General features: G+C 30.7%; 2 protein-coding genes across 2 annotated transcripts in view; one reads left to right on the top strand and one right to left on the bottom strand.

The window, feature by feature from the left end:
• Window positions 1–8,876, top strand: part of LOC129800088 (FERM domain-containing protein 8) — a 166,415-nt gene extending 157,539 nt beyond the window's left edge. Inside the window, exons 10-11 of the mRNA XM_055844463.1 lie at window positions 1,794–1,953; window positions 6,920–8,876. Coding sequence (XP_055700438.1) covers window positions 1,794–1,953; window positions 6,920–7,047 — 288 coding nt within the window. The 3' untranslated portion in view covers window positions 7,048–8,876. The remainder of the gene's footprint in view (window positions 1–1,793; window positions 1,954–6,919) is intronic.
• Window positions 8,877–8,880: 4 nt separating this feature from the next.
• The window catches only part of LOC129799334 (coiled-coil domain-containing protein lobo), a 60,993-nt gene continuing 57,405 nt past the window's right edge, over window positions 8,881–12,468 (bottom strand). Inside the window, exon 8 of the mRNA XM_055843142.1 lies at window positions 8,881–9,150. Coding sequence (XP_055699117.1) covers window positions 8,881–9,150 — 270 coding nt within the window. The remainder of the gene's footprint in view (window positions 9,151–12,468) is intronic.

Below are 12,468 nucleotides of genomic sequence, written 5' to 3'. Positions count from 1 at the left end.
CTGTCGATTGATCTATTTTTCAGATTAACTTAAGCAAACTTAAGTAACTTTTTCAAATATGACAAGGAAATTTTAGCCGATAAAAAATTATTAACTTGGTAAAGAATGATTTTTGATACGATTGTTTTTTTGAAATGTATAAATAATATTTATGCATTACAGGCAGCTCATTTTCAAAAAGAAAAATTTTAAAAACCATTTTTTTTAATCATTGCTCCCACCTGATTTCTCAAATATACCTTTATAAAAAAAAATTTGGCCGATACTGTATTTCTGAAGTACTGAATCAGTTGTTGCACTCGTACTTTTAGTATCTTATACGGGCTTCAGACCTAAGGCTTAGCCATCTGGCTTAAGTCCTCTAATTCCTTATCAGGCAAGATTTTTTAGGAAATTGTTGTTTAATATTAGATATTAATTACAAATATTCCATTAGATTTTGAAAAATCAATAAAATGGCTTGTTATTTAGATATTTGAGATCTTCGGGAACTGGGCTAAACCTCCAGTCTGAAGCCAGCCTTAGAGATTTTCCAACACAGTTTCAATAAATTAGAAACTGCAATACACTTTTTAGAGACTCTCTTTTCCAAAAGTAGTTTCACTAGTCTCTTAGAAAACCCATAGAAAGAAATTCTGTTGGTCGTAAAACACAGATAATATTAAAATACCATTAGTATGCAAGACAATCTACCGCTAGAAATTCAAAATATAAGCAAAATATTACAAAAATATACGTAAAAATAATTTTTTTTGAGAATTTTTTAAGTTTTTTAATTAGATTTTTCATAATGTTGAATAAATTACTGATTCCTAAGTATGAGAAGTGCGTGAAGTGCAAGAAGTGCTGGAAGTATTGGAAGTATTACAGCTTTTTCGGGAGTCTTTCGAAATGCTGGAAGTGTAAAGGGCTCTTCCATAAAAATTGTGGAAGTGTCTGGAAGTAGTGTACACTTTTTCAGCCTAATATCTCCTCCTTGGATGAAATTTATTTTTTATTTACACTTTTTACCTAAATTCTGCTCAATGTACTACATCCGAAAATTATGATTTTTTTTTGTGAAATAGGGTAAGGCCCCCAAATATGGCCAGACTTGAAATATTTTAGTTTTTGGCGAAGCATAAATTTAAAGGTATTAGCAGAATAAAATGGAATAGATTTCCAAATAAATAAAATAGTATTTTTACTACGCGAAATTATGCAATTTAATGGCTAGCGACATTTAAAGGCTAACCACATTTCTCTTTGGGTAAGAATAAGCATAATTGATTTTTGTTTATCACGTTTTAAACCTCTTAATCACGATAGGCAATTTTAGCATTCAGAATTGCCCTGTATGCCCCATATAATGCTCTTTGGAAGATTGTGTGAAAGTTACCGAAGTTCGAGTGTAATCGGCATAATACTTTTTACAATATGTCGCTCTTAATTCCTCCGTGATATATTTCTTCAGCAATCTGTGCAAGCCCATAAAGTGGGAGTTGTCTTTTCCAACATGCTCTAGTAGATTTAGTGATAATTGCTTAGTGGTGCATATGGGAAAATTGTTAATAAAAGTTCAATTATTACATAGTCATAAAATTGTTTATAACTTGTTGTTGAGCAGGGGGATGAGATAATTGTGTATTTTAAATTAATTTGCTTTGTTCTCTTCTGCTGCATAATTTTCCACCTCATCTCTATGCATTAACAATGTCTAACAAATTCCTAATTCAATAAACCATAATACATCCTTCCTCATTCTCCATGACACTCTTCACTGTTCATTTTTTTTCTCTCTGGATCTCCTGCAGTTCGAAGCTGTGGAAAATGGTATTCCTGTGACAAAGCTGATGCAAATTTTCTCGAAACAAGCCGGTATGATGGATGCCTTAATTGCTCATTTTGCTGAACAAATGAGACGCCGGAGAGATGGAGGTGATGGACAACCGCCCGACAATGGTGTTCACGATGGTGAGTGTTTTTGGGAATTACATCAAAATTTACATCCAGTACAACACAAAATATAATCGCTTGTGAAATTTTGCAAAACTTCTGTTATACTAAACGCTGTTTTGCTCCGGAAACTTTCTCAAACTAGGATCAGTTTAAACGGGATGAATAAAGTTATTGGGATGCACGATGATAATATGCCATTTTGTAATGTAATATCTTTTGGATATATGCTTGGACTACAATTTCAATATTTGTAACTTAATAAAGTTATTTAATATAATTTCATTTTGATACCAGGTGATTTTTTCTTTGTTTCATTACAATTTAAATTACGGTTTAATTAAATTCAAAATTAAATACATCGCGTTTTATTATTCGCTCACTTTTAGAGATTTTATTCATACTGAAATTTCATACAATATTCAGCCATATCAGGATGTATGAAATGGTCAAAGATGGTTACAAACAAGGCAATTAGTAGAAATTTTTGGAATAAAAAAGGTGCTTTTTCTTTTTGATCAAAATATTAGTATACAAGTAGGGTAAGTGTTCCAAATTCCGGCCAGCTTGCAATTTCGGCCACCTTTTTTGTTCCTCGAATTTCCATGAACTTTTAGATTTTACGTACTCTAAAGATTATACAATGCAAAAGAATAACAAAAAATGTAGCTTCGACAAATGAGATGACGTGAAAAAGATATTGGAAGAATTCCCGAAGGGCAAGAACCTATGAGAATGAAGGTGGCCGAAATAGGGCACTAAAGCTATGTCTATATTTTTATTCATTTTAAAATGTATTAAGAATGATTTTAGAGTAAATAAAGTCGGTAAACTCTTTACAAGGTTCCAAGCAACACTCTTACAAAAGAAAGAATAAAAAAAATCAATTTGTATGTAAAATATTACATTTCAAACTTGAGACTTTGACGCTTGCATGCAACTACCCCGAAATTTGGTACACCTACCCTACCTACCTATTTGAAAAAAAAAATGAATAAGTAGTAAACAGTTAGGTAGTTATTTCAAATATTTATTTCCAAAGTTATGTTGCAGAATCTAATAGAAAAGGTGACAAAAGAAAGGAAAAGGTGAAATTTCTTGTTTTTTTTTACAAGTTTTGCAATTGACAAATTTTACATACAGAAAGTATTTATATTTCCAAGGAAGTTCAGATTTTAATGGTTTTACAAATTTGGACAAGTAGAACATAATCGATAAACTATATGGGTACTTTGGCAAATTTCGGACATCTTGAACATAAGCCCAAAGTTCTAAGTTTTTATTAATAAAATATTTGTTAATTACTAATTTTAATTGTTACTTTTTTGTCACGAATGTTATTTGAAACCCTAAAATACAGCTTATATTCATTTCCTCTAAAATTACATATTTTAATTAATTTAACATTGAATAAAAATAAGGACATTAATTTGTATGTAATATCGCACACAAAGTACCTCGAATTTTCTTAAGCTTCCGGATCTGTTTTAAGTATTTTTGTGCACCATCTTATCCGCAAGAGTGACGTTCTATTATTACTTTGAGCTTCTACAATCTCTAGAAATAGAAAAATTAAAAATGAATAGAAGTTTAAAAAATGAAATAAGTGTCCGATATTGCAAGCTGACCAAAATTTTATACAGTTCCGTTTCTGCTTCATAATTTTTTTAATTTTAATATTTCTTGGATTATTCTTTAGTCAGTTGTTTTTTTCTTTTAATGAACACTTATTATTTCTATTCCATTGATTTATCAACATTTTCCCAGAGGTATCTTTTCCCCATTTTTTCTCATAAGAATTTCTGGTTTATCGAGTTTCGCGATGCAATTCTTAGGTTTCTCGGGATCGCAAAGCGTTTCTCGGACAATTGATAAAGGTTTTACAATATGAGTTACCGCTTGATATTTCCATTTTTTTATGTAGATTAAATCTGGTTTATTATTTTTTTCTATATTTATTTCGGTTCTTTTCGATGAAATATTGGTACAAAAAATCTCCAAGTGTTCATGTTATTTTTAACAAGTGCGCTTTTCTCGTCTGTGAAATATTAAAAATAAATTTGCAAAACCTTTCATTAACTAACCAGATCCAATTGGAAAAAACTTAGAATAAACTTAAAAGATGGCAAAGCGTCCTAGCTTTGCAGAGTGCTTGAATTCACGAGAAAAGCCTTCCTGTGTATTAAGTTTTCGAATGGTTTTTTTATGCATACGGTTTTACTACCGATTAAATTGATTCATAAATTAAAAAAAACTTTCGAAATAGAATTGTTTTAGAAAAACACATTTTAGAATATTTTAGCATATGTACCAAGCATGCAGACAAAAAATAAAGTAAATTGTAGAAAAATATATCATTTACAAGTTGGGTAACGTGTGGTATTTCTGGACATGGTGCTTTTCGGGACATAATATGGGTATTTTGGGACACATCAAAAATCCTATAAATATTTGTTTTCTAATTCTTTTAAGTTCTATATGAAATATTAAGCTCTTTACGTATCAGATAAACATAAAACTTATGAATTTTTATTTAATTTAAAGCATGAAATATGCGTGAATTGTGAGTGTCATATTTCACTTTTTACAAGACCTTCAGTGTGGTCAATTTTGCAGATGTCAACACAAACAGTGCTTATCGTTTTTCAATTTAAGTCACTTTACAAGTGAAATTTAAACAAAATTTTTATGGAAGAGTGAAGTTTAGACCTTCTACTTAAAGGAAAATAGTCAGGCTCAGTGAAATTTATTTGCATAATAGCGACTTTTGTCTGTCCCGAAATATACCATTCTTACTTCTTTACATTTTTTGCTACTTTGTATAACAAATTATGCATTTTTCAACATTTTTCGATAAGAATTTTATTCTGAATAGCATAAGGAACATAAAAATTTGTATCAACAAAGAAAAAAATAATTTGAGAAGTCGTTAAGCTGTTTGAAACTTGAAAGTGCTAAAAAGTGTCCCGAAATACCACACGTTACCCTATTGTACCGATTCACTACTGATTAAGTTCGATGCAGTCGAGTTCGAAATTTCAAGATCTTTCAAAAAATCCAAATTTAAGCAAATCGGTTGAAAAATAGCACCTTAAAAGTGCCCAGCGAGCACAGTTAGCTGAAAAAAAGTGAGTGTTTAGCACATTTTTGGTAAATACAACAGCAAAAATGTGTTGACTGACCAGCAGTCGCCAAACAAAAAGTGCTAACCAAATATATGGGAATAACACTGCCTCGCAAATTTTCGTTTAGGGTTAGCAGAATTCAGCTGAAAATACAAATATTTTCAGCTGAATTGAAATCGGTTACCACTGGTGCTCGCTGGATGGTTTAACTTTGACCTTTAATAATTCGATATTGAAATGTTTTTCAAACGACGAAGGACGAAATATTCACCTCTTGATTACCCCCAAAACATATTCGAAAATGAAAAAAGAAATCTAGGAAACGTTTTCGAAATAAACAAAAGATATGGTTTTGGAGAGTTTGAGGGAATGGGGAAAAATAACTGTCTTATTGATAATCCCTCAGAAGCGTAAATCATTTGACACTATTCGGGAGCAGTTCCAGAAGAGACCTCACTATTTTTTCTCTGTTTTTTTTTAATTAAATTCTTGATTTCTTTTTACTTTATTAAATATATTTTGCTTTTTTGTAAAAGACAACTACCCTTTGTTTTGTGAATAAATAATTGAAGTGAATTGGTTAATGTTGACTTATAGAGGGGTCGTCAAAGAGCGATAGTCGATTAAAATTTGAAAAACCCTCTGTAAGGGAAGACTTTCAGGTTTCGTACACACTCAGACTTCAAACACTTCATATTTTTCCCGTTGTCTTTAAATGAATCTTGCATAATGGTAATACATAATAGATTCATTAAAAATTTCAGAGAAAAATATGAAATGTTTGGAGCCAGTGTGTGTGCGAAGCCTAAAAGACTTCCCCTACTAGTTCTGCCCTCAGCTTGTGAACACAGGAAACATGCTGATTGATTATTAAGCAGAATTTAACAGATTTTTCAGACGACTTTTTTTCGAAGTTTGTGCACGAGTTTACTGATTCATTAACTGATAAAATAATAAATCAGCTGATATTTGTGCACAGTACCCCTTGTGTGATTTATATCCTGCAATTAAAATTCAAGTTCCTTTTTTGTATTATTTCTATTTATTCATGAAATTTTATTTTCGCAACGGATCTTTCTTATGCAAAATTTATTTGAAAGGGTTTTTTTCTGCATTTATTTATTTTGTCTAGTTTTTATTTGAGAAGAATTAAATCGGTATAGTTGAATCGAAGCTAAGGCCATTTAAGTAGGGGAAAGTGCCAATGTTTCGTACGATCCCAAGCTTCATATTAAATAAATTTTTCTTAAATTTCTGAATAAATAAGACTTCGCTCTGGGTGCGATAAGTCACATTTATTGAGAAACAGGAAAAATTTTGTCATTAGGGGAAAGTGCCCATGCTTGATACTATTGGAAGCTTCGTAATAACTAAATTTTTCCTATGTTTCTCAATAAACGTGACTCCGCAATATATTTTAAAAACTGGCCACTTTCCCATAGTTTTTAAAATATGATTGCGATGAATTACATTTATTGAAAAACGTAGAAAAATTGAGTCATTACGAAGCTTCCAATGGTATCAAGCATGGGCACTTTTCCCTACGGATCTTGGGATTGTACGAAACATGGGCACTTTTCCCTATCAAAAATCGGTAAAAATAATTTCGCCTAAGTTGCAAGGGCAAATACGAATTGAATTCAAAATAAAAAAAATTTTCCTAATGTGTAGTATACGGCTCAACGGAATGAGAAGCACAGAGCAGGAATTTCTTTACATATAGAGAAATAAAATTCATTTAGGATAATATTCTCTATGAATTTATCTCCTTGGTGCATCATCCTGAAATCTCTAGCAGATCTCTCGCAATTAAGCACTTTTCCGGGACTCATTTATTTCTTGATTTTTCTTTTTGCCAGAACCAAATCCAATTCAAAATAGCGGCAATGGAGTACTTAGCAACAAATTATCTCGATTAACTCTCGCCACTTTCGACGACGAGGGGCGCTGCATTGGACAAATGGGATCCCTATCTATAAGCTACTAACATTTAATATGGATTACATGATATTCCAAAGTATATATATATGAAGAAATCTTTACTAATTACTGAATAAATTACATAAAGATGGAATGAATATATACTTGAGAAAGAAGACACAACCGCAAGACAAAAAAAAAACGTTTTAAAAAAATAGAACTTAAAAAATAAATTTTTGAAAGTGAGGTAAATCTGAAGTGTGAATTATTAAGAGATTGCAATGACCTTTCAAAACCAAATTATTATTATTATTCAAAAGAAAGATACAGAAAAAATGGAATCATATTAGTTAATACATAAACTTACAAAAAAAATTGTAAATAATATATAATCAACCCTTAAAATATACAATAAATTATCAGATTATTTTTTTTCGTTTGGTTTAGTCAACATGATAATAAAACAATTGTAATTGATTAATAAAGCGTGTGGAAAAAACGTATATGAATAAATATATTTAAAAAGAAAATCGTGGAAAAATTAATTTTGAATGAGAAAAATAAATGTAAAAAGTCGACATTAAATAAATCACATAGATCACCAGAGAATAAAAACAAAAAAAAAGGAAAATAGAAGAGAAAATAAATAAAAAAAACTTTTATACCATTTTATCATTATTCTCTATACCAAAAAAATTAATTTTATTTTCCATTTGAGAGCGAAAAAATAATCTACAGTGTCATAGAGAAAATATCGAATAATGTGAAATAAAATGCAATTTCAAGGGATAAATGGTGAATTAATGTTTATGTGCAATAACGACTTTATTAATATTTAATGATATTTTGATGAATTTCCAAAATTAAATGGTACAGCGATGAAATCAAATTTCAACTACACAGAATCCACTATTATGTAATTTTATTTTCAAAATAAATATATTATTGAAAATCTACCAATATTGTTATTAATCCTAAAATTCATTTGATTCTAAAATAAATAATAAATTTAAAAGAACCAATAACTATAAAAAAAATCCTACTCTGATTGCAGATGCATTAATTTATGAGGGTATATTTGTTATTATTAAATTATGTATTAAAATAAATAAAGAAAAAAAAACAATTAAAAAGGACGATTTTGGTGAAAAACCTGAATGTTGTTAGTTATTAAAATTTGTAATTATCGGCATGATAAGCAAAGAGATTTGTATACTTAGGAAGAACAAAACAAAGGAAAATTAAATCATACAATTATTTTCTATTCAAGATCAACACAAAAAAGAAAAAAAAGGAAAATTAGAAGAAAAAGGATTTCATGAAACGAAAACGAGCATCAAGATAATAATCAATGTCTTCTAAACTTATCTTTATATTTATTGTATGAACGGTATCGTTAATGAAGTGTTCACCATTTTATCAAGCAGCAAAAAAAAGTGAATAAAGAAGAATAGAACAACAGAAATAAGAAAAAAAATGTTGCAAAACTCCCCATTCTAATGCCACAAAAGTTACACTCTCTAAAACACAATCACACAAATCCTTCTCAAATCCAATGAAAAAAATCCCAAAGAATTAAAAAAAATGAAATGAGTTAAGCAAATAATTGTAATAGGAGTGAATAAAACCCGTAAAACGTGGATAAGTTAGGTGTAATGGAAAAAAAGATGTGGTAAGAATTTCAAAAAACACAAACAAGTGAGAAATAATTACATTTAAAAAAAAAATTGCAGCATTGTATTATTTCCGAAAATTAATACACTTATGGATAAAGAAAAAACTTATACATAAAAAAGGAAAAAAAAAACTAATGCATATACAATATTATGTAATTGAGAAATCAAGATATTTTAAAAAAAGAACAAAATAAATTTTCCATAAAAAATTCAAAAAAAAGCATCTACTTGTCATTCAAATATTGCTTCCGGAATTCAACGTTGAGACGCTTGTCATGCAGAAGAGCTTCTTTGACTTGCTGGTACTTTTCCTGGGACTCTTGCCTCAGGCTCATCATGCGATTTTTAATTACATTTCTGTGGCGCTTGATACTCTCGCCTTCTTTTATTATGTTCTCAAAGTCACCATCGTCAAAACGGTCTTGGAAGCGCAGCACAAAGCTCCTCAGGGACTTGGTTTCATTGTCCAACTGCAAAAGGAACGTAAAGTCAAAACGTTAAATTGATTTGCACCGACATGAAACACAAAGCTTCGTTTAAGACGCCAAAATGGCTTTGCTCCTAGCGGTACAGGTGGATACTTAAAAAACCTTGAACATTCGCAAGAGTTAATAACTCCCTAAGCACTAGTTTGCAGAGGGAGCAATAAAATTATTCATCATCATCGCAAGAGTTAAACTCTAAAAAACGAGAGTTTTCGTCTCTGGAATGCTATATTTTGGTGAGTATGTAGAAATAAGTTCTTCTATAATAATTGCAACGGTCATTGTTTGAAATGCACGAATCGATTCCCCTGATACCCCTCATTAGAGTAAGACTGAAAAGAGAGCGTTCTTGTGGAAAAGGGGACAGTCTTGGAAAACACGGAAACAGGATCATACACCTCTCTCAAATACACTCACTCAGGCTGATCCTCTAGAAAAGATGTAAGCAAGGACCGTTTAAAATCGAACAAATAACAAATGAAAATTGTAGGACAATAATGGTCAAAACGCTACAGTAGACTCTCGCAAATTCGGCTCTTTTAAGATCGGGCTACTTTTTAATTCGGACAGCGGTTACATTTGAAAAAAGTTTGTTGTCATTTTTCAAGTTTGATTATGATTATCAAATGAATCAAATATGCTCAAATTTGGCATGGTTTGTCTTAGTTTTGATGTGATTTTGCATTATTGAGGGATTTTAATGCAATTTACGATATATATCAGTGTGTAAACTCAATATCTATTTGAACATGTCGCCCGAATTTCTGTCTAATTCGGCTGACGTTTCGGTCCCATATGCCTGAATTTGAGAGAGTCTACTGTATCTGGACAAACTTATTTTGACGTTTATTCGGTTTCAAACGGTTCTTGCTCCCCCCTGCTTTTGAATATTTAGTCTAGAATTTTGCAGTAGGGGAGACCGGGGAGGTTTGGGACACTTTTTCTTGTTTTGACTTTAAGGCAGTATTCCAAAAAATCACGATAATATATTACAATTTTATGCGGTCTATAGGATACTTATGGGTATTGACTATATAAAAAGTATGCAATAGAACTTGGAAAACAACTGAATTTTCTTGGAGAAGATAAAACATTTAACTTGACACTTTGTCCCAAACCTCCCCGATTTGAGGCAGTGTGGGACACAAAAGGGGATGTTTGGGACGTATTTTTTCTCGAATAATTTGCATTATTGGAGCACATTAATTAATTTTAAATGCTATATTAAAAATGTTTCTAACAGAAATAGATATATTTAATCTTTTATTTCATATTTAAAAATCAATATCAGTCTTATTTGTACAGTAGAGTTAATTTTTTTCAATCAGTTATTTAATGTATTTTTTTCTAATTTACCATCCTAGCTTTCTTTACTTTTTTATTCTTAATATTACAATTATCATCATTCAAATTCCTCAGGCGAGTAGATTCTCTAGGACACTCTTAGTTTGGAACTCATTGACGGATTCCTGTTAGATTTTACGACAACAGCGTGGTAGTTGTTTTTCCTTATTTCTCTGAATAAGCTCTCACCTTGCCTTTTGTAGAAAACTTGTGAGATTTGTAGAGGATATTGCTCAAAAAATGTTCCAGAAAATAATTTTTAACGGGATTGGGCAAAGGCGAATATCCTCAGGAGAAGAATTTATTAGTTCCCAAGACATTGATGGTTTAATTGTCTCTGTAGTTGGAGACAACTGTTCAACTGGTAAACTTTGCACAAGAAGGAGATTTTCAGTAGAAACTGAACATTACACTTCATTTTGACAATAAAAAATTGCACGCCACCGACAATCTTGTCGAAAATCAACGTCTCATTCATCCCCATTCAGGTGTCCCAAACATCCCCGCGTGTAGTCTTGCTATTTAAAACCTTTAAGTAAAAAGCAAGAGCGTATAATCTCTGAAACTTTTATAAAAATATGTTCCCAGATTATACTGCTAGCTAATGAGATAAAAAAAGTTTTGATTATATGTCGCTGATATAAAATACAAAGAGCAAGTCTGAGAAATCAAAAAATACAATTTTTATCATTTTTTAAGAAAGTTTTCGTAGAATTAAAACAATGAAACTGAGGATATCCATTCTTTTAGTCAAGATACATCTTAATATTGCTTACGATTGAGTAGTGGTTAAATCCCGTATATTTAAAAAAAAAAATAATGAAAAAATCGCCTTGTCCCACAGTACCTCTGTCCCAAACCTCCCCGGTCTCCCCTAAAGATTTTTCCGGAATAATCATACACTGAGGGCTTAGGATTATCGATTAGAGGTCCTTTGCATACAATTTTTTCTACCTAATCCTCTATTGCCCAATTTTGCAAATTAAATATTCTCAAAGATCAGTCTGAGTCTATTTAGGCTAGGCCCTTACTGTAGTGAAACAATGGGTTATCCCATGGCCTGGGGCTACAAGTAAACTATAGGAAATTAAAATAATTAAGGGCAGAATCATATTGACAGTAAAATGCTCACCGTATTTCGTTAATTTATGCATTTTCATTGCAATTCTTATGCAAATTCTCGATTACTGCACTACCTTATCTCATACTTTGTGGCACTATCTCAAAATAATATAAGAAAATTGAAGAAATAAAACGAAAATTCGATAAACAGTGAGCAAAAAAAACTGTAAAAGAAATTAATCGTACAGTTTTTTTTGCTCATTGTTTATCGAATTTTCGTTTTATTGCTTCAATTTTCTTATATTATTTTCACAAAGTGCCACCGAGTATGAGATAAGGTAATACGGTAATGGAAAATTTGCGTAAGAATTGCAATGAAAACGCGTAAATTAACAAAATACGGTAAGGCTACGGCGAGCATTTTATTGTCAATGTGATTCTGCCCTAATATTTAATTTTGTAATAAACATTCTTTTTAGATAAAAACACATTTATCTTTTATAAAACGTTTCATTTCTATAAGGTAAAAAATCAATTTGAAATCATTTTAAGGGATTACATGGGTCACGCAGACTCAAAAACACCATATTTTTTTTCCATTTTTTCGATATAGGAGAGAGCTGGTATGCTTTAGACACTTTTTGTGTTTTGACTTTAAGGCATTATTTCTAAAACTCTGAAAATTATTTCTGTAGTGCATAGTATAAGTATAGTCGCTAGTACAGACTATTAAAATAACTTGATAAGTGTTTTTGTTACATTTATTTAAATAAATCAAAGAATAATCCACTGTGTCTCTAACATGCAGAGGGCTCTCTGTTAGTTATTTGAATGTCTAATTCCCAATGCGGTCTCTGTATAGTAAATTGCTTAAAACTATTCTAAATTTATCTGGCTAGAATAATCCATTTCGAATACTTT

This window comes from Phlebotomus papatasi, chromosome 1 (assembly GCF_024763615.1).
Source record: "Phlebotomus papatasi isolate M1 chromosome 1, Ppap_2.1, whole genome shotgun sequence".
Taxonomy (NCBI): domain Eukaryota; kingdom Metazoa; phylum Arthropoda; class Insecta; order Diptera; family Psychodidae; genus Phlebotomus; species Phlebotomus papatasi.
Note: the sequence above shows the minus strand (reverse complement) of the source record. Positions and strands in the feature narration are given on the sequence as shown.